Source organism: Phyllobates terribilis, unplaced genomic scaffold (assembly GCF_046119375.1).
Source record: "Phyllobates terribilis strain yellow unplaced genomic scaffold, ASM4611937v1 Scaffold_2__4_contigs__length_985480577, whole genome shotgun sequence".
NCBI lineage: Eukaryota > Metazoa > Chordata > Amphibia > Anura > Dendrobatidae > Phyllobates > Phyllobates terribilis.
The window spans coordinates 703,157,008-703,182,328 of NW_027362762.1; the positions used below are offsets into that span (position 1 = coordinate 703,157,008).

Here is a 25,321-nt window from a genome sequence, read left to right on the forward strand (position 1 = left end):
CCCATTTTAATAGCTAGTAAAGGCTATGTATTCAGCTGGGGGCTGATATTAGTAGCCTGGGAAGCTCCGTGGGTATTACCCCCTTCCCAGGCTTCAAACATCTGCCCCAGCCGTCTGCTTAACCTCCGCTAGAGCCTAAAATTAAGGGGAACCCCACGCCAATTTTTTTTATAATAAATCCTTTATTTTAATACTAAATGACAAGTACAGTAACCAACACTATCACTGTACTTCATATATATGTGACTGACATGTTTCTATCTATCTAATCTATGTGTGAAGCTCTATTCTGTCTGTTATAAATAGTCGGGTACCGCTGCTGAATTGCCGGCCGGCTTTTTTAAAGAGACGGTGCATGAAAACACTATTATTTTTTTTGATAAATCCTTTACGCTAAATGACAAGTACAGTAAGCAGCACTGTCACTGTACTTCATATATATGTGACTGACATGTTTCTATCTATCTAATCTATGTGTGATTCTCTATTCTTTCTATTCTAAATTGTCGGGTACCGCTGCTGAATTGCCGGCCGGCTTTTTTAAAGAGACGGTGCATGAAAACACTATTATTTTTTTTGATAAATCCTTTACGCTAAATGACAAGTACAGTAAGCAGCACTTTCACTGTACTTCGTATATATGTGGCTGACATGTTTATATCTATCTAATCTATGTGTGAAGCTCTATTCTTTCGGTTCTAAATTGTCGGGTACAGGTGTATGCCGCTGCTGAATTGCCGGCTTTTCATGTTTCACTGTTGGCACTGTTCCCATCGATTTGGGCAATCACTGTAATGCCACAACCACCATGGCTGTGGCATTACAGTGAGTGGCAGACAATCCCTGCATGATTGGTGCTCTAAATAGCGCCAGACATGCAGGACACGCTTTTGGTGCACGAACAGTTATCGAACATAACCTCGAACAGCCGAATTTTTTGCAAATCGTTCGGGTTCGTCGAACAACTCGAACACCGCCCAAAACAGCTCGAATTTGAGATTGGCGAACAGTTCTAGTCGAACACCGCTCATCTCTACTGCCTAGCCATGGTTGGGAAGTCTGTAAGATGAGACTTGATGGTTTGTCCATGTTTTCTAGATGTTTTTTTAATGTCAACTCATTGTTATTATGCAGCACAGAGAAGACATCATATAGATGAAATCATACAGTCCCACTATGAGGCCACATTCACACGTTCAGTATTTGGTCAGTATTTTACATCAGTATTTGTAAGTCAAAACCAGCAGTGGGTGATAAATACAGAAGTGGTGATGTGTTTCTATTATACTTTTCCTCTGATTGTTCCACTCCTGGTTTTGGCTTACATATACGGATGTAAAACATTGACCAAATACTGAACGTGTGAGCGTAGCCTAAAAGTCAGAATTATTCCCACTTCCCATAAAGCCCTGCCAAGGATACTGCCTCTTTATTAAAAAGTTTCCATGTTTGATTAAATTCAACTCTGTAGAAGGGAGCTCTGTTTTTTTTTCTAAGTGATAACCCTGGCTACATGTAGTTACCATTGGCTGCATACTGTTTTATACTGCTGGTATAAAGATCTGTGCGTATTTACAAGCCATGAGCTCCCCCTAGTGGTAACTGCAGGTAAAAGCTACTTCCATGTCACTATAAATTCCAGGCATTCCTACTTTTTTTGGTATGCATATAGCCTCTTCAGAGAGAACGAGGACTTGAATTGTGGTGCCATCTATTGGGGTAACAATTATAAAAGTCAATATTGACCCTTTAACGAGCTTTGCCAAACTAGAAACTAATTTTCAGACACATGTTTTGGGTTCCTTGTCTCTCATCACTGCAAAGCAGGAGGTTTTATTTGACTAAGTGAGAGGTTTGGCTTCTTATTCCAACCCATGTGTCAAGACTCGGTATGGGGTCGATATTGACTTTTTTGATTCCTACTCCATTGTTGGGATTAGTGTTTCAGTCCTCTTGAAAGGGAATCGGTCAGCAGATTTTGCTATGTAATCTGAGAGTACCATGATGTAGTGGCATAGAGCCTGATTACAGGGATGTGTCACTTACTGGGCTCTGTTTTGCTTTTTCAATACATTCAGTGTTTTATCAGCAGGAGATTATCATTAGAGGACAATTGACCTGATGCATCCTAGTCCAACTATGCCCCCAGCGCACATTAGCAGCTCTCTGTCACTATACATTGTACACAGAAAGCTGTGATGTGGGTGGTATTATACACAGCTCAACAACTGGGCTCTGCAAGATCTGCAGCAGAGAAAACTGGGGCTCTGTTATAACTGCTGCACCTGGTAAACTAAGTGATACATTGTTGGAGTCAGGCTCTCTGTCCCCATCTCATGCTTTTGTCGGATTACATAGCAAAACCTGCTGACAGATTCCCTTTATATTCCCAGGTGAGCACTTCATGGCCTTTAAGTCTCCTTACAACGTCTTGGTTCTTTCCACAAGGAGAAACGTTACTCTTTAGGTCCCTGCTTTTTTGGGGATCAGGAACATGCCTCACATTTCCAAAAAGAGGAAACTCCAAAACAGCTCTCCATTAAATAACAATTCACATGCACGTGAACAAAACACTTAGGGGACGTGGTTGATACCTTGCCCAATGGGTGTTCGACTTTGAAAGTTTTGAGCTGCTGAATGGGTGACAAGGGTTTCTGTTGCATCGGTAACCAGGCTATACCGTTCATAGGAGCTGGCCCATGATGGACATCACTACACTGCACGCAGAGGAAGCAGTGTCCAGCATCAAGGTCTCGGGGCTCTTACCAGTCACTAACGCCAGGTCTGTATGGACCCGCAGCAATTGGACATGCTGCCTCTACAGATTCATCACCAATTACAGTTTTCTCTGCTCCGATCTCAGTATAATCTATGTAACATACATAAAACTCTGCATACAACGATACTGAAATCGCTGTCAATCATCCGCAGAACAGCAGACTGAATAATGAGGACTTCTAGCTTTTATAGTGTTCCTCACCCCGATCCACCACAGCAGAACAATGCCCACAAGTGGACTTCACCTGACAGATCTGCTATAGGTAACATTAATACACTATTTACTATCAATATGTAATCATCCATTCCCAACTCAGAATTGAGGTGCATTCACTACTGTACAGGAATTCGATGCATCTTTTCAGAGGCGTGCCCCTCCATGCACCCTGGCCAGAAATGTTACTCCAGTCCCTTGACTGGAGTAACATTTCTTGTGTAATATATGCATGCACTTTCAATGAATTTGTCCCCTCCACAGCTTCAGCCACTTTTTAAGAGCTGGCTGAAAGTGGTGTGAACTCAAAATTATTCTTCACAACCTCAAGATGTTCCAAAATGTTACAACTTTGATTAATTGGAGCCATAGTGTTTCACACGAGACACCTTTAACAATGTCACCATGTTTCTAAAAAAAAAAAAAAGGGGCTTCCTCTCAAAACTCCAACTATAAGGGCTCGATCACGACTGTGTTTTCAGTCCAAGTGCTGTCTGAGAAAAAAGAAGGATGGCGCTCAGACTGTTATTCAATGGGGCAGATGAGCGATTTATTTCACTGACCGAATCTGAGTATGAAAAGTGCAGCTTGCACAAGTTTCTTCTGTAGCTGGATGAGACGCACCCATTCATGTCTAAAAAAGAAAATCGGAGACAGTATAGCATCCGATTATTATGGATACATTGCAATTCTATGTTCACACATCATTTTCATTGTTTTTTTATGCATTTTTTATGCAAGTTTTCAGCTGCGTTTTACAGTATCAGCAAAGTCTATGAAATTACAGAAATCTCATGCACATCATGGGTTTTTTTGTTCAGGATTTTGTGCTTTGCAGAATAGAGCATGTCACTTCTTTCAGCGTTTTTTCACTCATTGGAAGTAATGGGTCGTGACAAAAACGCTGATAAAATGCAGGTGTCAGGATTTTCAGCATTTTTTGTGCTAAAACCAGAATGATTTTATTTTTACTGAACTTTATGTACATGCACAACAGAGACAAAAGGACAGTGAAAAAAATGCACCAAAAAAAAAAAAGGCAAGAAAACAGCAACAAAAATCCTGAACAACCTCCCGGCAAGAGATTTGGTTTTGCTGTAGAAAATGAACCCTGAAAAACCATGATGTGTGAACATAGCCTTAGTCCAGTTCACACACCTGAGTTTGTCCATGTATGGAGCGACCTAGGTCTCGGCCTATGAGGCTGTGGAGTTTGGGTGCAGAAATTACCATCCATACATCGGTGACACTCAGCAGTGTGAACACGGCCTTACAGCTACGCCTCAGGCTCATTCAGAAATCTGCCTGCAAATAGGCTCAAGCTCTGCACAGAAATCCTGTCAGTCAGCGCCATTCCGCCAGAGACACAGGGGAACACTTCACACCCTATTCACATGGTGCGGAATAGTGGATGTTCTGCGCTATTAAAGTACATTGGGGGGATCCACCTGCGGCTCCTCACACCAGAAAGCCTGGTGTCAGTAATGTAGGCTGCAGTTCACACTTGTCAGCAGCCTCCTCTATGCCCCCTATAGCCAGGGTGCGGGCAGCACTCGCCATTGCGGACTCCGCCTGCTCCTGCTTGTAGCAACTCCAGCGAACTGCATGTAATACTGGCAGAAGGTGGTGCCAGGCTGCCCACAAACCCGTTACTGGGGCTATACAGGGCACACTATGAACATCACATAAACGTAAAGCGACACGTTATTTTACGACTATGAGGCCTGCCCTCTTATTCCTGCAGTGCCATTGATGGAAATGAAGCCATGTTATCCGGGATACACAGCCCGCTCACATAGGAGCCCGCAGAGCTCAGCACAGCCAGTCACGTGATGTGTCACCAGCTGCACTGTCCCAGACTGAGCGCTGTTCCGACCTATCAGTACACAGAGCGTTCGTCATCACTATCGCGCATGCGTACCTTGTTCTTTTGCCAGGCTTCAAGATGGCGGGCACCAGTCTTGTGGCAGGAGACGTGGTTGTGGATGCGTTACCGTATTTTGACCAGGGATACGATGCTCCAGGAGTGCGGGAGGCGGTGAGTGCCGGCCCCTGTTCTGTCACAGCTCAGCTGCTCTCTGCATGCACTGACCGGAACATGTTCTGCTCACAAGCTCCAGTAGTAGTGACCGCACTGCCCCCTGCAGGCAGCATCCCATACCCCTGTGTAGTGACCGCCACTTGTATCCACTGGGGCAAATTTATTAAAGCTATGTACAAAAAAAAACCTGTCTCTGTTGTCCTTAGTAGCCAATCACAGTGCTGCTTTCATTTTACTAGAGCTGTTTACAAGTTATTAGCTATGTGCTGATTGGTTGCAAACAGTTTCTGTTGGTTGTGTTTGTCATCCAGCTGCTGCACCTCCTCTTTGGTAACTAGGGTTGGGCGAGTTGATCAGCTGTACCATGTCGGTGATCTGGATGGGAGTGGGAAAGCCGCCTCTTATCTGACAGCATCTGTGGCTCTTTTCATTATTTGGCCAGTGCAGAGTCTTCATTGTGATGTGATGTCGCACCTTTCCAGCTAATCAGAATGGCCGCGGGTGCCACAGCTAGGAAGTGGTTCTCTGGTTCCTATCCACAGATTACTGAGGTGGGATCGGGGCCTGAAAATCGACTAAAGGGAACATGGTCGGCCAATTGCATGTGCATGATGACTACTCACCAACGTGTCTCATCCCCCAACGTTTCGGTTGTCTGTCACCATTCTAGTCGAAATCTGAATCTGATGTAATTGAGGGATAACTGGATTAGTGCTTTATGTACAGGTGATCTGCTGTCCATGGCGGTATCCATTAGTGATGGTCAGACTGGGTGGTTTCCTGAATAGAAGGGCTGCTGCACACTTGGCATTACAGAGGTTTAAAAGGATTATGCCCAATGGTGACAATCCCCCTTTGAATAATGGAGTGATGGCTACTGCACACGCTGGCCGCTCCATTGTCTATGAGATGCCTGAGCTCTGCACATTGCTGTCATAGACAATGAAGGGAGCAGTGGCGTTAGTACTGACATTGTGCTGACCCTAGAGACCAGTGAGGTTCTCAGGACCTGGGACTGAGCAGACTTAGTGACTTTCCAGTCCAGGGTCCAAACTTAAAGGGATCCTGTCACCTTGTATATGTAGTCCTATCTGTGGACAGGATGATATGCAGAAGGGATGGGGTACGTTTATTCTAAAAGAATGTCTAACTAGTATGTTATTCATTAAATCCCTCGTGCTTGTCCTCTGCTGTTCTGTAATATTCGATAGACCCAGTCTAAGTCCACGTTCATTATGTGGTTAGTATTTTACCTCAGTATTTGTAAGCCAAAACCAGGAGTGGAATAATCAGAGGAAAAGTATAATAGAAACACGTCACCACTTCTGCATTTATCACCCACTGCTGGTTTTGGCTTATAAATACTGAGGTAAAGTACTGACCTAATACTCAATGTGGCCTAATGGTAAGTTTGTTTTTATTGAAGTTCTATAACTGGATATTATTTTCTCCATATTTAGGCAGCTGCACTGGTGGAGGAGGAAACCAGACGATATCGTCCAACCAAAAATTACCTGAGCTATTTGCCTACTCCAGACTACGCTGCATTTGAGGTATGGACCTAGATCAGTGCCAGCAGCTCTGTAGCGTCCTGCACCAGTGTATGTTATAATGTACTTCACTAATACTACTGCTGAAGATTTATGAGAAGAGAAACCAGAGCAAACAAAAGCAGTTCTCTATCCACCAGATTACAGCAGCTGAAAAATGATATCAGTTATGGCATCAGTGTCTAGGTTTCCTGAACACCTCTTGTGTGTGTGTGTGTGTATAAGAAGGAAAGTGGTGGATAACTCCATACACATTAGCTTAAAGAGGGTGTCCACTACTTTTTCATTGATGACCTATCCCCAGGATAGATCATCATTTTCTGATCTGTGGGGTCTGACACCCCGCACCCTCGCCAATCAGCTGTTCTCGAAGTTGGCATCTGCCGGCTGGAAGTGCTCTGTTGCGGAGCTGCTCTGGAATCTGATAGTGGCCGCGGCAGGCTACTACACATCCACCTCCTATTGAAATCAATAGGAGGCGGATGTGTAGTGGTGGAGGCAAGGTACTTTCAGAAGACAGAGCAGCTCCGCAATTGAGTCGTCGACACAGAGAACAGCTGATCGGCAAGGGCGTCGGACCCCCGCAGATCAGACATTGATGATCTATCCTAAGGATAGGTCATCGATAAAAAAGTAGTGGACAACCTCTTTAATGCTGGCCAAACCCAGCAGCGGTCTAATGTGTATGGGGGCTTCGACTGACTGATGATTAGTGGCGATGTCAGTTGCGCTTGTCCAAATTCGGACTGCTTATCACATTCTTCCCCAGGAGATAAGCCACTGGGCGATGTGTCAGTCGGCGGCTTTCTCGTAGAGAACACAGGAGCGCTGGGCTGAATGAGCACTCCTGTGTATGGCAGAGTCAGCAGAGATTGGCCAAAGCATCGTTCGGCTAACAGCCATCTAATGTGTTTGGCTGGCCTTGGAGTTCTCCCATGAGAGACCACCTTTTCATTTATTTAGAACCAAACTGCTGGGGTAAGAATAAGTCAATAATTTCTCCATTCGTCCATTGCAGGATGAATGGAATACTCCATGATGAACATTCAGATGACGATTAGTTGTATATTTCACAAATCTTTGGCAAGACTGAATTTCTTATTTCACCTCCACAGGAATATGAGCTCCAATGCCATTCAAGCCCACTGTGTGTGGTTTTTTTTTTTTTTTTTTTTTTAAACCCACAATATGTCATTTTTTTTGTGTGGATTTTCATTATAGAATTGCATTAGATGCAAAAAAAAAATCTGCATGTAAAAACCGCATATGCATTTTTAGTGTGTTTCCGCTGCAAGAAACTGTTATTTTAGGCGTCTTTTTTTTTTTTTTAGTAGTGCACAAGTGTGGGCGACCACAGTTCTGTGAATCCCTAAAAAGATGGATAGTCCAGGGCTGTGGAGTCCGAATCAGTGTCCATTTTGGTGGAGTCAGTATAAAATGGACCGACTCCTAAAATCTATAATAAATTGGGTACACTGAAACAATGCAGAATGTGCTGTAAATGTTTTCATAAGAATTTGCGAAAGTTATGAAATGTCCTATAAATGTCTGTTCAGTTCCTGATCTAAGGATCTCGGCTTTTAGTGGATATGAATCTGTGCTGCACTTTATGTACATGATCAGTAGTGAGGCTGGGCTGTGGAGTCGGGAGTCGGTCATTTGGCTTACCGACTCTACAGCCATGATGGAGACCACCGGAGCAGATGCCAAACTGAGTATGAAGTGTTTCGATCTGCTTCATTATGGTGGGTGGTTCCTTTGGGGGTTTTGTCTGAATCGCATTTTTGTGGTATTTACACACAGACCCCAATGTAAATACTCAGCATAGAACACAAGAATGTGATCCCAGCCTTATACTGAAAGCGATCAAAAAATATTACGTACCCCAAAATGTTATCAATAAAACTCCTAACTTATGCCTCACAAAACCAGCCCCCACTCAGGTTTGTCATATGTCACTGGAACTATAGGGGGACCAATGTTACTGGTAGAACAAAGCGACATGGCTCTTGCCTCCTCAAATAAAATCCAGTGAAATCTGCGCTCCCAAATCCAAATGCACTCCTCCTGAGCCCCTCTGTGCCTAAACCGCAGTAAGCGGCCACATGTTTGGCATTAATGTAGTGCGGAGAGCCCAATTAATTTATGGGGTGTATGTCTCCAGAAATGCAAGCTGGGTGCAATGTAAGGGGGCACTACAATATATGCGGGCACAATGTATGGGCCCTAAACTGTCAGAGAGGTGCAACTTCCACAATCTATTCCAGACAAGCTTATGCTCCAAAAATCAAACCGCGCTCTTTTCTTTCCTAGCCCTGCCATGTACCCAAACAGCAGTTTTTGATAACATATGGGGTATCTTCACGTTCAGGAGAAATTTTGTAACAAATTATGGGGTGCATTTTCTACTATTATCCATTCTGAAAATTACAAATTTGGGGCTAAAACAATGTAACTTTCATTTTCACATCCACATTTTAAAAAGTGGATAAAAAGTATTTTGCCAATACCAAATGTCGCTTCTTCCCTACCGAGCCCTGCCATGTGTCCAAACAGACATTTTTGACTATATGTGGGGCATCGCCGTGCTCAGAAGAAAGTGGTTAATAAACTGCGCAGTCCACTCTTCCATGTTTTCTCATGCAAAAGTGAAAAATTTGGGGATAAAGTAACATTTCCGTGAAAGAAATGGAAATTTTCAATATGCCGACCTAATTCTATCAAGTTCTGTGTAGTACCTGTGGGTTCAAGTGCTGGATAAAATTCTTGAGTGGGGTGTAGTTTCCAAAATGGGGTCACTTGTAGAGGTTTTATGCTGTTAAGGGGCCAGGCAAATGCGACTTGGTTTAACTTGTTTAAGGATATAAAGATTGAAAGTTAGAAAATTTTTCAAAATATTGGTCAAAATTTCGATATTTTTTCAAATGCAAAACGTTGACCTAAATTTATCGCTAACATAAAGTACAACGTGTCGCGAAAAAAAATCACAGAATCACTGGGATGCGTCGACGAGTTCCAGAGTTATTGCCACATGAAGTGACACTGGTCAGATTTAAAAAAAATTGGCCTTGTCAGGAAGGTGAAAATTGGCTTTGTCACTAAGGGGCTAAAACATGACATACCAACAAGATATAAAAACCGCAGCATTAAAAATCCGATAAAAAGGCATGTAAAAAATGCACATAACCTAATAGGCGCAGAAATGCTGGTGACAATCTGCAACATCAAAAACTCACCAAATACTCATCGTGGGGAAAATGAAGTGTCATTTTCCCCAGCTTGTTGGCTGGGAGAGGTTACATTTCCATCAATTGTTGATTTCCATACTAAAATGGTGTTTGTAGGTAAAGCCCAGCGAGTTTTTGTATCTGTTGCACCTCACGGTATATTTTCTTCATGTTTTGCCATCCTAGACAGAAATAATGAGGAATGAATTTGAGAGACTATCTGCTCGCCAGCCACTTGAACTTCTCAGCATGAAGAGGTGAGTCCTGGCTGTTTTCCATCTGGCGAGATACCTGTAACTTTTTAATTTGCCTCTATTACCTTTTTCAGGGGAAAAATAGGAAACAAAATATTTGTTATTGCACTTGTATTATACTTATTAACCCTCAACTGGTGAGGTGGGGGTTGCCACACCCCAGGGAATTTTTGATCGGCTGCCATTCATTGAAAAATGCTGGTATGCGGATACGTGTGAATCATCAAAGTATTACATTTTCCGATACTTGTGGGTGTCAAAAACTTGTTATACTCTGGTAATCAATTGCCAATAAGAAAACGATTAAAACAAACATGATCTTTGCATTTCCTGTAAAAATAAGAGATTTCTAAACACTGGGGTATAGGAAATCCCACATCACTAGTTGCGTGACAAAACCCCACCTCACCAGTTGAGGGTTAAAGGAAAGCAATGGTTTAATTATTTTACTCTGTTCGATAAGGTCTTAATTTTATTGCATCTAGGTTGATATGAGTGTGACCATACCATATGTTTCAGCGCCCTTGCAAACACAACCACTATATGGAAAATGTATTTAAATCCTATAATATACATTTTTTATTTCTTGTAACCACTTCAGTATGCAACTCCTCGCTCTGTTAACCCCTTAGCGATCGGACCAATTTTGACCTTAATTTTTCAATTTTGACACGTCCCTTCATATAGTAATAACCCTGGAATTCTTCTACATAGCCCATTCTTTTTTAGATTGTTTTATGATGTTTTGTACTTTGCAAGTGGTTTCTTTAGGTGGATAATTTTGCGTTCTTTATAAAATATCTGAATTTTGCCCAAAAATTAGAAACATAGCAATTTTCAAACTGTTAATTTTTACACTCTTTTATTTTTCTTCTTCCAAGCTTTAACCGCTTCCCGACCGCCCACTGTACATAAACGTCGGCGCTGCCTGGGCTCTGTGCAGTGCGGACGTTTAAAAACAGTGGGTGGTCTCGCAGCGCTCAGGACCCCCAGGGTCCTGCAAGCGCTGCGAGAGCGGTGCAGAGCGATAGCTCTGACAGGGAACATCATCAGGACCTGATTGGATCAGGTCCCAGTGATGTTGACCCTTTGCTGTCTTCTATATGCCGCGATCTATAGTGATCGCGGCATATAGAAGACAGCAGGAGGAGAGGGGGTGGTATACTTACCTCTCCGAAGACCCCTGATACCTTCAAGGACTTTGGGTTGCTATGGCAGCTGGAGGTCACATGACCGCCTCCAGCTCTGCCATATATGCTGTCCTGCCAGCGTCAGCCTGCATCTGAAGCCTGGCAGGACACACTGACTGTGTGAAGATCTCATGTAATGTAATATATGTCTATTACATTACATGAGATCAGCGATCAGAAAAATAAAAATTATTGTCCCATACAGGGACTAAGTAAAAAAAGTAAAAAAAAATGTTTTGAAACTGTTAAAAAAAAAATACAAAATAAATTAAAATAAATAAATAAAATATTAAACCGATAAATCCTTATATTTATGCAAAAATAAAAAAAGTACACATATTTGGTATGCCGCGTCCGAAACAACCTGAGCTATAAAACTGTCACACTAATTAACTCCTTCTGTGCACACCGTAATAAAAATAAATAAAAAACGGAGCAAAAAACTATGCTTTTTCCTCATATCGCCAAACAAAAAGTAGAAAAAAATGCGATCAAAAAGCAAAATGGAAATAAAAATGGTACCGCTGAAAGCGTCATCTTGTTATAGCGCTCAGAATAAAGCAATGCAAAAAAAATATTTTTTTCTATAAAATTGTTTTATTGTGAAAAAGCGCCAAAACATAAAAAAATATACAGTAAGTGTAGTATTGCTGTAAACGTACTGACCCGAAGAATAACGCTGCCTGATCACTTTTACCATACGCAAGAACGGCATAAAAAAAACCTCAAAAAACAATTCCTGAATTGTTTGTTTTTGTTAATTTTACCTCCCAAAAAACGGAATAGAAAGCGATCAAAAATGTCACGTACCAATAAAAAGGTCAACTCGTCCCGCAAAAAACAAGCCGTCACATGACTCTGTCGGCCGAAATATGGAAAAATTATAGCTCTCAAAATATGGCGATGCAAAAAAAAAAGCGTCTCTTACTATGTGACAGCTGTCAGTCATAAAAACCCGATATAAATCTGGTATCTCTGTAATCGCACCGACCCGAAGAATAAAGTAATCTCATCACTTATACCGCACAAGGAACGGCGTAAAAAATAAATAAAACCAATTCTTCATCTGCTACTGATTTGTTTATTATGTCTCCCAAAGATCGCAGTAAGGCTCTGCTCACATTTATCCTGTGCTCTGCGCTGAGCACTTACGCCAGAGTTTGCGTGTAAATCTCTGAAATACGTGATTCAGCCAGAACCCATGACGGAAGATTCCCTGTAATGAAGCAGATATAGGCCACTGTGGATGCCGTCTGCCTGTGATCCCACAGTGTCAGTTTTTTTTTGGCGTGCATAAAAGTGCAGTTGGCCACAGTTTTGTGCACTTCTGAAAAAAAGGACACCGCTAAACAGAGGCCAGACGGAGTCCAGAGTAACTCTGCTGCCTAATTACAATGAATGGATCCCGCAGGGGTTTCATCTGAATTACATCACTTGGAAATTTAGATGGAAACCCCGATGTAAGTGCTTAGCCTAGAGCGCCGGATAAATGTTACATAAAATGTTCCCAATAAAAGCTTGAACTCAGTCCTCAAAAAAAGCTAGTCCCCACTCAGGTCCGTCATCTGTTAAAAATATAAGGGACTTCCAAGTTACTGGTAGCAGAAAGGCTCTGGAAAAGCGAAATGGCCCTTGCCCTCCAAAAGAAATTCAGAAAATTTTGTGCTCCCAAATCCAAATGCCTATTCTACAATAGTTTGTTCTCCAATTGTCAAATAGCGCTCCGTCCCCCCCAGATCTCACCGTATGGCTGAGCGGTACGATACAACCACATATGGGGTATTGCCACTTTTAGAAGAAATTGTGTGACACATTTTGGCACCATTTTTACCCATTGCCCTGTGTGAAAATGTAAAATCTGAGGGTAAAACATTTTTTTGTGGTAAAAATATAATTGTTTTTTTCACTGCCCAATGGTATAAATTAAAAAATACTCACTACTTCCCTAGATGAATTCCTTGAGGTGTAGTTTACAAAATGGGGTCACTTGTGGGGGTTTCTGCTGTTTCGGCATGTCAGCGACTCTTCAAATGTGACATGGTGTCTGCTGCCTATCCCAGCCAACATAGCGCTCCTTTTTCTTCCGAACCCTGCCGTACACCAAAGCAGTGGTTTTCCCCCACATATGGGGTATCGGCGTACTCAGAAGAAATTGCCCAACAAATTTCATGGTGCAATTTATCCTGTTACCCTTATGATAATGCAAAATTAGGGAATGAAAAACATTTTTTGTGGGAAAAATGTGAAAATTGTATTTTTATGGCTCAATATTATAAACTTCTGTGAAGCACCTGGGGGTGCAAGGTGCTCACCACACATCTAGATAAGTTCCCTAAGGGGTCTAGTTTCCAAAATGGTGGCACTTGTGGGGGGTTTCCACTGTTTAGGCACATCAGGGGCTCTCCAAATGCAGCATGGCGTCCGCTAATTATTCAAACAAATTTTACATTCAAAAAGTCAAATGGCGCTCCTTCCCTTCCAAGCCCTACAGTGCGCCCAAACAGTGGTTTTCCCCCACATATTGGGTTTCAGCGCGCTCAAGAGAAATTGCACAAAAAATTTTGGGGTCCATTTTTTCCTGTTACCCCTGTGAAAATAAAAAAAATTGGGTCTAAAGTAACATTTTTGTGAAAAAAGTTAAATGTTCATTTTTTTCTTCCACATTCAAAAAATTCCTGTGAAGCACCTGAAGGGTTAATAAAGTTCTTGAATGTGGTTTTGAGCACCTTGAGGGGTGCAGTTTTTAGAATGGTGTCACTTTTGGGTATTTTCTGTCATAAAGGCCCCTCAAAGTGACTTCAAATATGATGTGGTCCCTAAAAAAATGTTTTGTAAATTTTGTTGGAAAAATGAGAAATCGCTGGTCAACTTTTAACCCTTATAGCTCCCTAACAAAAAAAAATTGGGTTCCAAAATTGTGCTGACGTAAAGTAGACATGTGGGAAATGTTATTTATTAACTAGTTTGTGTGACATATCTCTTTGATTTAAGGGCATAAAAATTAAAAGTTTGAAAATTGCAAAATTTTAAAAATTTTCGCCAAATTTCCGATTTTTTTCACAAATAAACGCAAGTGATATCGAAGAAATTTTACCACTATCCTGAAGTATAATATGTCACGAAAAAACAGTGTCAGAATCAGGGGGATCCGTTGAAGCGTTCCAGAGTAATTACTTCATAAAGTGACAGTGGTCAGAATTGAAAAAATTGGCCCGGTCACGAAGGCAAAAACAGGCTCTGGTGCGAAGTGGTTAACTTTGTGATGACAACATTTCCCATTTATCTAGTCTGTGCCAGTGTTATTTTTCAAACGTCTTGTTATTTGGTTTTGGGTTTTTGAAGGGGTTAAAATGTAGCAGTCATTTTTCTTTTGCAAATTTCCTTGGGGGGGGGGATCTTATCTTTATTTACCTCTTTAGTTTTGAAGTGACTTTGAGGGGCTTATAGAGTGGATCTAAAAAGTCCACACACCCCTGTTAAAATTCCAGGGTTTTTGTCATGTAAAATAAACCATATCAAGATAAATAATTTCAGAACTTTTTCCACCTTTTAATCCCTTCACGACATATGACGTAAACTTGCGTCATATGTCATGTCGCTGCGTTTGACGTGGGCTCGCAAGCTGAGCCTGCAACTTTCCCTGCACTTAATGGCTGATTTAATCAGCCACCATGTGCCTCTAACAGCTGTGGTGGAGTGGAGATCTGCCTGCGGCTGTTAACCTCTTAAATCCCGCTATCCATCTCTAACAGTGGCATTTAACACGCACAGACATGGGGGCGCATCGTACCACTCTTCCATCGGTGCGCCCGTGATGTGATTGCGGGGCGCTGATGGATTGTCATGACGTCCACAGGTCTGCTGATGACTCCGTGCCTGTCATTATGATCTTCCTGTGAATGCTGGCATTCATGGGAGACTATCACAGCTTAAAGTCTCATGACTATTAAAGAAAGAAAAAGTTTTTAAAAATCTGGAAAAAAAAAAAAAAAATTAATAATGAAGAAAGACACTTCCAATAAAAATACACCTATTTGGTATCGCTGCGATTGTAAAAGTCCGATCTATCAAAATATAAAAAACATTAATCCAATCGTTAAACGACGCAAAAAGAGAAAAATCAACACTCCAAAATTACGGGTTTTTTTGGGTCGCCACAACATTGCAATAGAATGCAATAAGAGGCGATCAAAACATTGTATATACCCCAAAATGGTATCGGTAAAAATGTCATCTCATGGCACAAAAAATAAGCCCCCACACAGCCCCATATCTTGAAAAATGAAAATGTTATGGATCTTGGAAAATCGGACAAAAGCACATTTTTACAAATTTCCTACTTTTTTTTCACCACTTAAGTAGATTAAAAAAAAGCAAACAAACAATATATGTTTGGGATATGTGTACTCATACTGACCTGGAGAATCATATTGACTGGTCAGTTTTACCATATAGTGAACATGAAAAATAAAAAACAATTGTGAAATTGCACTTTTTAAAATTTTTTTTTGGCAGCCATTTCAACACACTTGGATTTTTTCTCCGTTTTCCAGTGCACAATGTGGTAATATGAATGGTGTCATTTAAAAGTACAACTCATCCCGTAAAAAAAACAGGCCCTCATACAGCTATATTGACAGAACAATAAAAAAGATATGGCTCTAGGAAGAAGGGGAGGAGAAAACGGAAAAGGGGTTAAGCCTCTTCTTGAAGACCATCTTCAGTGTTCCATGGTATTTCTATTGCCTTTTGAAGGTTTTTTGTACTCTCTTCTTGACTGATAACTTTCAACAATGTGATCCCTTTGCTGAGTTGTAAGCTGTTTACAGACCATGGCTTTTGCTGTAAAATCCAACTAAGAAAATGTCAGGAAAATCCACAAGATTGGCTAAACTTTATATGGGGTTAATCAGAATCACTTTGTTAGAAAGTCAATGGAATCCCTTTTAAAATAAGCTCCTTTCTGTGTTCTACTTAGTATCTTACATTATAACATTTCGGTATGTAAATAAATGTTTCTGGATAATAATGTGCAGTCATACCAATACTAAGATGCCTTTTGTAGAACAATTTTATTTTTTTCCCCCAGGTATGAATTACCTGCGCCTTCGTCCGGCCAGAGGAATGATATAACGGCGTGGCAGGAGTGTGTGAACAATTCCATGGCTCAGCTGGAGCATCAAGCTGTTCGTATTGAGAATCTGGAAATCATGTCTCAGCATGGCTGCAATGCCTGGCGAGTCTATAACGAGTAAGTAGAACTGGTGAGTGAAAAGATAGCACTGGAGGGGTTTTCACTCCGTACAGTTACCCACTCTCTCCCCTTCTTTTTTTACATTTTTTAGAAATCTTGTTCGTATGATTGAATCTGCACAGAAGGATCTTCAGAAATTAAGGTAAGTGTATGCAATGTTCTCACCGAGATAAGAAAAGAGATTTACTGCAAATTAGACTGTCCAACTCAGAACAGATTTCCAGGAAGAGCCATGTGCAGCAAAATATAGGTAGACGTGCAAATGGCGGTTTAAGTGCTGAGCTTCTTAACCCCTTTACAACCCAAGGTGGTTTGCACATTAATGACCAGGCCAATTTTTACAATTCTGACCACTGTCACTTTAAGAGGTAATTACCTTGAAATGCTTCAACGGATCCCCCGGATTCTGAGATTGTTTTTTCGTGACATATTGTACTTCATGATAGTGGTAAAATTTCTTCGATATCACTTGCGTTTATTTGTGAAAAAAAAGAAATAAAAAAATTTGGCGAAAATTTAGCAATTTTCAAAATTTGAATTTTTATGCCCTTAAGTCAGAGAGATATGTGACACAAAAGAGTTAATAAATAACATTTTCCACATGTCTACTTTACATCAGCACAATTTTGGAACCCACATTTTTTTTTTATTAGGGTGCTATAAGGGTTAAAAGTTGACCAGCGATTTCGCATTTTTCCAATAAAATCTACAAAATCATTTTTTTTTAGGGACCACATCACATTTGAAGTCACTTTGAGGGGGTCTTTATGACAGAAAATACCCAAAAGTGACACCATTCTAAAAGCTACACCCCTCAAGGTGCTCAAAAACACATTCAAGAACTTTATTAACCCTTTGGGTGCTTCACAGGAGTTTTTGGAATGTGGAAGAAAACAATTAACATTTAACTTTTTTCAGAAAAATGTTACTTTAGACCCAATTTTTTTTCATTTTTGCAGGGGTAACAGGAAAAAATGGAACCCAAAATTTGTTGTGCAATTTCCCCTGAGCACGCAGATACCCCATATGTGGGTAAAAAACAGTGTTTGGGCGCTCGGAAGGGAAGGAGCGCCATTTGACTTTTTGATTGTAAAATTTGGTTGAATAATTAGCGGACGCCATGTTGCGTTTGGAGACCCCCTGATGTGCCTAAACAGTGGAAACCCCCCACAAGTGACACCATTTTGGAAACTAGACCCCTCAGGGAACTTATCTAGATGTGTGGTGAGCACCTTGAACCCCCAGGTGCTTCACAGAATTTAGAACATTGAGCCGTAAAAATTAAATTTTCACATTTTTCCCACAATGTTCCATCCAATTTTGCATTATCATAAGGGTAACAGGAGAAATTGCACCATGCAATTTGTTGGGCAATTTCTCCTGAGTAACCGATACCCCACATGTGGGGGAAAACCACTGCTTGGGCGCACGGCAGGGTTCTATTCTAACAGTCTATTCAGTAGGACTATCAGCTGTGTATCCACCAGACTTCTGCACAACACAACTGATGGTCCCAACCCCATTTATAAGGCAAGAAATCCCACTTATTAAACCTGACAGGGCACACCTGTGAAGTGAAAACCATTTCCGGTGACTACCTCTTGAAGCTCATCAAGAGAATGCCAAGAGTGTGCAAAGCAGTCATCAAAGCAAAAGGTGGCTACTTTGAAGAACCTAGAATATAAGACATATTTTCAGTTGTTTCACACTTTTTTGTTAAGTATATAATTCCACATGTGTTAATTCATAGTTTTGATGCCTTCAGTGTGAATGTACAATTTTCATAGTCATGAAAATACAGAAAAATCTTTAAATGAGAAGGTGTGTCCAAACTTTTGGTCTGTACTGTATGTATGATTAAACTCAATGCCTAACCAGCCCTGTATAATTCTATTCAGTGAAAATGAGGTATATATAAAGTATTTATAATGTTCCTGTTCCCTTTGTTAATGAGGGCTTTGACTAGTCGATGGGGTGTTAGTTGCCCCTAACTAGTCAGCCCTCTTTCCATGTTATCATGCCCCTATCTCCTGATTCGGTGCAGCGCTTCGTGTTCATCTGTGAGTTAGTTGTGCATGTCTTCAAATTAAGGGTCTTAACACTTTTTTTCTGTTTCTGGTGATGGAATTTGCTCTCGTATCGCTTGAGAATATGATTGTCATATGGATCATAACTTCGGAGGTGAATGGAGCCTTATGTAGGTTTCTTAACCATGTAATAAGACTGGAATAAGAAAACAAACCTCCGAGCCAATATGATTCCATTTGTGCTTTGTGAACTATACCTCTAGAGAAATAATGATTGAATGATTCTTCGTAAATGTATTCTTCTCTGCATCACTAATTTATTTTATTCATTTCCATTTTGTTCAGAAAACGTATTCAGGACTTAAATTGGCAGAGGAAAAACTCCCAACTTACATCTGGGGCCAAGCTGAGAGAAATGGAGTCAACGTAAGTCATTTTGTGTATGTTATCAGAGAAGTTTTACTGTGAGCTATTATATATAATTGCATATGGTTACATTTTGCATATGGGCAGCACGGTGGCTCAGTGGTTAGCACTGTTGCTTTGTAGCGCTGGGGTCCTGGGTTTAAATCCCACCAAGGACAACATCTGAGTTTGTATGTTCTCCCCATGTGTGGAGGAAACCAGAGTACCTGGAGGAAACTCCATCACACTCCAAACACATACTGATAGGAAATCTAGATTGTGAACCCCATTGGGGACAGTGCCAATAATGTCTGTAAAGCTGTGTAATTAATGGCACTATAAAATGGAGTAAAATATATAATATATTATTTAATGTTACAATTCCATTTGAAAAAAAATCTACATATTTAATGTTCTACGATTTACACAATGAAAGAAACTAATCAGTGAAATGATCTAAGAGATACAAGAGTTGACCATATGCATTAACCCCTTAAGCCCCGGAGCATTTTCCGTTTTTGCATTTTCGTTTTTGCTCCCCTTGTTCCCAGAGCCATAGCGTTTTTATTTTTTGGTCAATATGGCCATGTGAGGGCTTATTTTTTGCGGGACGAGTTGTACTTTTCAACGCCATTACTAGTTTTACCATATCCTGTACGGGAAAACGGGAAAAAAATTCCAAGTGCGGTAAAATTGCAAAAAAAGTGCAATACCACAGTTGTTTTTTATTTATTTTTTTTACCACGTTCACTGAATGCTAAAACTGACCTGCCCTTCTTATTCTACAGGTTATTATGAGTTCATAGACACCAAACATGTATAGGTTCTTTTATATTTAAGTGGTGAAAAAAAATTCCAAAATTTGGTAAAAAAAAAAAATAAAAAAATAGCGCCATTTTCTAAGACCCGTAGCGTCTCCATTTTTCGTGATCTGGGGCTGGTTGATGGCTTATTTTTTGCGCACCGGGCTGACATTTTTATTGATAACATTTGGGGTAGATCCGATGTTTTGATCGCCCGTTATTGCATTTTATTGCAATTTTGCGGCGACCAAAAAACGTAATTCTGGCGTTTAGAATTTTTTTCTCGTTACGCCGTTTACCGATCGGATTAATTCTTTTTTTATATTGATAGATCGGGCGATTCTGAGCGCGGCGATACCAAATATGTGTATGTGGGGTTTATTTTTTATTATTTTATTTTGAATGGGGCAAAAGGGGGGTGATTTAAACTTTTTATATTTTTTTATTTTTTTTTATATTTTTAAACTTTTTTTTTTTACTTTTTGCATGCTTCTATAGTCTCCATAGGAGACGAGAAGCAGCAACTATCCGATCGCCTCTGCTACATACAGGGGACGAGCAGGTCCCCTGCATGCAGCAGAAGTGGTCCTGTGCTATGAGCGCCGACCACTAGGTGGCGCTCATAGCGACAAGATCATGACAACCACAGGCGTCTGCTGCAGACCCTGGGTTGTCATGCCCACCCATCGGCGACCCGCGATCACGTGACGGGGTCGCCGGTGGGCGGGGCTTATGACGCGCTACCCGGAAGCGCGCGTTAAATGCTGGTGTCAGAGATTGACAGCGGCATTTAACATGTTAACAGCCGCGGGTGGATCGCGATTCCACCCGCGGCTGTTGCGGGCACATGTCAGCTGTAAGAATCAGCTGACATGTGCTCCGTTCAGTGAGGGCTCAGGGCAGCAGCCCTCACTGAACGGGCAGTATTCAAATATGCGTACTAATACGTCCCCGGTAATTAATTAAAGGGAACCTGTCAGCAGGATTTTGCTAAGTAAACTACAGGTATTGTCATGTTGGGGCTGCTGCACTGATTAATATGATACCTGAAGTGAAGAAATTCATCTTGTGGTTCTTGTGTAATCAGTGTTTGCAGTTTTGAGTTAATGATCTGCCCGTGCTCCGGGGCGGGACTGTAGGCTGGGTCTTATCCTGGTGCTCTAGGCCAGATCAGCAAGAAAAGATCTGCCCACAGTCCTGCCCCCGAGCACGGGCATCTCATTAACGCAAAACTGCAAACACTGATTACACAAGACGAATTTCTTCACTTCAGGTATCATATTAATCAGTGCAGCAGCCCCAACATGACAATGCCTGTAGTTTACTTAGCAAAATCCTGCTGACAGGTTTGCTTTAAGGCTAATGTAATATAGCTTAGACCAGTGTTTCTCAAGTTCACCCAGCCATATTTTTAGGATTTTCTTAATATAACTGATCAATGTCTCAGAGTTTGCCAGAGGTTTTGCCTCTATAGAATATCATGAAATCATGCTCTCATTGTGCTACTTGAGGACAATTAGATGGTTTGTCTGCTGCTGGATTTATGGAGAATCTGTCACCAGGTTTTTTGCTACTCCCATCTGAGAGCTGCATGATGTTGGGACAGAGCCCCTGATTCCAGCAATGTATTACTTACTGGGCTGCTTGCTGCGGTTTTGATAAAATCGCTGTTTCTCTGATGCACAAATACCAAGCTCTGTACAAATCCACCTACTGGCAGCTTTCTATTTACACTGTGCATAGGCAGAAAGCTGCCAATCACTGGTGGGGGCAGGGTTATTCAGAGCTCATTAATATAAAGGACTAGATGGCAGCAGGTTTACTAGTTATCTAGTGGCAATCTCCTGCTGGTAAAGCAGTGATGTTGGCACAATTGCAGCAAGCAGCTCTGTAAGTGATGCATAGCTAGAATCGGGGTTTCTGCCCTTTCATCATATCGCAATAAGATTAGGTAGCAAAAAACCTGATGATAGATTCCCTTCAGAATAGAGTCTGAATTAGATTAGACCTATAAACCTCATGGAAAAGGAGGGCTTCCCCCACTCTTTTGTCGGCTTGAGAAGCGGATTGTTTTAATAAGCAGCTTCTTGTGATGGTGCTGGAGATGGATCTTTGTAACTGCCCATTCCATCCATGCAAACCAAAATTATACAGTACAGACCAAAAGTTTGGACACACCTTCTCATTTAAAGATTTTTCTGTATTTTCATGACTTTGGAAATTGTACATTCACACTGAAGGCATCAAAACTATGAATTAACACATGTGGAATTATATACTTAACAAAAAAGTGTGAAACAACTGAAAATATGTCTTATATTCTAGGTTCTTCAAAGTAGCCACCTTTTGCTTTGATGACTGCTTTGCACACTCTTGGCATTCTCTTGATGAGCTTCAAGAGGTAGTCACCGGAAATGGTCTTCCAACAATCTTGAAGGAGTTCCCAGAGATGCTTAGCACTTGTTGGCCCTTTTGACTTCACTCTGCCGTCCAGCTCACCCCAAACCATCTCGATTGGGTTCAGGTCTGGTGACTGTGGAGGCCAGGTCATCTGGCGTTGCACCCCATCACTCTCCTTCTTGGTCAAATAGCCCTTACACAGCCTGGAAGTGTGTGGGGTCATTGTCTTGTTGAAAAATAAATGATGGTCCAACTAAACGCAAACCGGATGGAATAGCATGCCGCTGCAAGATGCTGTGGTAGCCATGCTGGTTCAGTATGCCTTCAATTTTTAATAAATTCCCAACAGTGTCACCAGCAAAGCACCCCCACACCATCACACCTCCTCCTCCATGCTTCACGGTGGGAACCAGGCATGTAGAGTCCATCCGTTCACCTTTTCTGCGTCGCACAAAGACACGGTGGTTGGAACCAAAGATCTCAAATTTGGACTCATCAGACCAAAGCACAGATTTCCACTGGTCTGATGTCCATTCCTTGTGTTCTTTAGCCCAAACAAGTCTCTTCTGCTTGTTGCCTGTCCTTCGCAGTGGTTTCCTAGCAGCTATTTTACCATGAAGGCCTGCTGCACAAAGTCTCCTCTTACCAGTTGTTGTAGAGATGTGTCTGCTGCTAGAACTCTGTGTGGCATTGACCTGGTCTCTAATCTGAGCTGCTGTTAACCTGCGATTTCTGAGGCTGGTGACTCGGATAAACTTATCCTCAGAAGCAGAGGTGACTCTTGGTCTCTTGGTCTTCCTTTCCTGGGGCGGTCCTCATGTGAGCCAGTTTCTTTGTAGCGCTTGATGGTTTTTGCAGCTGCACTTGGGGACACACTCAAAGTTTGCCCAATTTTTCGGACTGACTGACCTTCATTTCTTAAAGTAATGATGGCCACTCATTTTTCTTTACTTAGCTGCTTTTTTCTTGCCATAATACAAATTCTAACAGTCTATTCAGTAGGACTATCAGCTGTGTATCCACCAGACTTCTGCACAGCACAACTGATGGTCCCAACCCCATTTATAAGGCAAGAAATCCCACTTATTAAACCGGACAGGGCACACCTGTGAAGTGAAGACCATTTCCGGTGACTACCTCTTGAAGCTCATCAAGAGAATGCCAAGAGTGTGCAAAACAGTGATCAATGCAAAAGGTGGCTACTTTGAAGAACCTAGAATATAAGACATATTTTCAGTTGTTTCACACTTTTTGTTAAGTATATAATTCCACATGGGTTAATTTATAGTTTTGATGCCTTCAGTGTGAATGTACAATTGTCAAAGTCATGAAAATACAGAAAAATCTTTAAATGAGAAGGTGTGTCCAAACTTTTGGTCTGTACTGTATATACTTAAATTATAGGTGATACATTTTCTTTACTAGTTATAACTAGTCAGTTTTATATTTTGTGAATTATAGAATTTATATTCTACATTCTGCACAATGTTAATGATACTGCCATCTTATGCCTGAGCTGCTGCTTAACATGATTGATAGCGCTGCCTTACAGCAGCCGCATGATGGACCACAGACAGAAGTCAGTGAATATCTCCTGACTAGTCCTATGGGGGTAATACTAGGCATGCTCTTTAATCTGTACAGAAGTTTATTATGCAGGGAGGGGGAGAAGGTGAGCTGTGACATCACATATTGAGAATGGCGTGATCCTGTGTTATCTAGATTTAGTCCTAGACCATGACCCTGTACAGTCGGACACAGCCATTACACAGTACACAGCAGGGGCACGTTTATAAGATTATCTCAGCACAGGAACATTTTTGTTAACATATCTAATTGTGGAACTTGTATTATTCCAAGATTTATTAACTAAAATGTACTTTGTGGGAAAACCCCATTAATTGTATAAAAAAAAAAAAAGTCCACCAAAGATGGACATCCCTTTTTATAGTTCTTTTCTTTTACATATATAATTGTATGGAAGTTTACAAACAGAAATAAATTGACTATATTTTTATAGATAGGTTTAACATAAAAGCTTAAGTGAAGCATCAGGCCCTATTCTGATGATGCATTCCCTTTTGGGAGAGAAATATTTGGGCGTGTGACTTCCAAGCACTGTGTGGTTTTATATTCTCCGGTGGAGCAAATCCAGGTTACAGTATTTCACTTTCTTCTGTTTCTTCCCCTTCGTTTAGGTGGGTATCTCTTGTGAGTAAGAACTATGAGATTGAACGAGCGATTGTGCAGCTGGAGAATGAAATCAATCAGCTGAAGCAAAGAGATGGAGAGAACAAAGAAAATATTGAGAATTATTAAGTGTATGGGTGACCAACACAACCTTTCCACGTCACCTATTCATCATGGCTCTCGCTTCAGGAGGAAGATGTGATCCCATCTGTAGGTTAAGGACTTTGCATCTCTGTGCTTTTTTCAACGCTACATCTTGCAAGTTGGAAGTGAACTGATTTGGTCAGGCTTTCTAGTGATGTCAACTATAGAAACCTCTGAAAAGGTCCATTTGTCGTTACTGCTAATGTGTGCATTGCACCGTAAATTTTTCTTTTATTTTTATGTAATTTTAATAAAATTATTTTGCTTTGTGTAATATGGCTATGATTTTCTGAGCTTTTTCCAGTGAAAATGCTTGCGGGTTGTAAACAAATTACACTTTACTTTTTCGCTGATACTAGTCTTAGGTGGGAAGATCTGGATGGGGCTAATGCGCACAGATGGGGCAGAACCATAGGATCCAGATGGGGGGTGATGGTAGCGCTCACCGGTAAGGGTTGTGTAAGGACACAACACCTATAGGAGCCGGATGTGCTGTAGCTGAAAGAGTATCGTCCAGATAACAGTTTGGCAAAGCAGAGATTCTGACGATGTGCTCACGGGAAGGATGGGATCCAGAGAGTATAAACAAGGTTTTCTTCACTCTCCAATGCGTTTCGGCACCGGAACTGCGCCTTTCTCAAGGTAAAAAAAAAGACAAATGTGCACAATACAGTTAGAGTTTACAAAGGCTGAAGAGCAATGAAGAACACCCTTAAGGTGGAGGAGAATGGAGACCGGAAGTGGTTAAGAATAGAAGAAACTGATGTGAACTCAGATGGAGTGGCAGTGGAACTGGGAAAAGAAAGCTTAGTGCATGAAGCCACGAGAGGATAAGAAGTGGAGG

At 41.2% G+C, this 25,321-nt stretch overlaps 1 protein-coding gene across 1 annotated transcript; it reads left to right on the forward strand.

Moving 5' to 3' along the window:
- The first annotated feature begins 4,876 nt into the window (after positions 1-4,876).
- BCAS2 (BCAS2 pre-mRNA processing factor) lies at positions 4,877-24,751 on the forward strand. Its single transcript, XM_073667140.1, has 7 exons — positions 4,877-5,030; positions 6,494-6,586; positions 9,997-10,067; positions 16,344-16,505; positions 16,600-16,650; positions 18,881-18,961; positions 24,342-24,751. Exons 1-7 carry the CDS (start codon positions 4,938-4,940, stop codon positions 24,460-24,462), a joined length of 672 nt encoding a protein of 223 aa, XP_073523241.1. The 5' UTR covers positions 4,877-4,937; the 3' UTR covers positions 24,463-24,751.
- Positions 24,752-25,321: the final 570 nt, after the last annotated feature.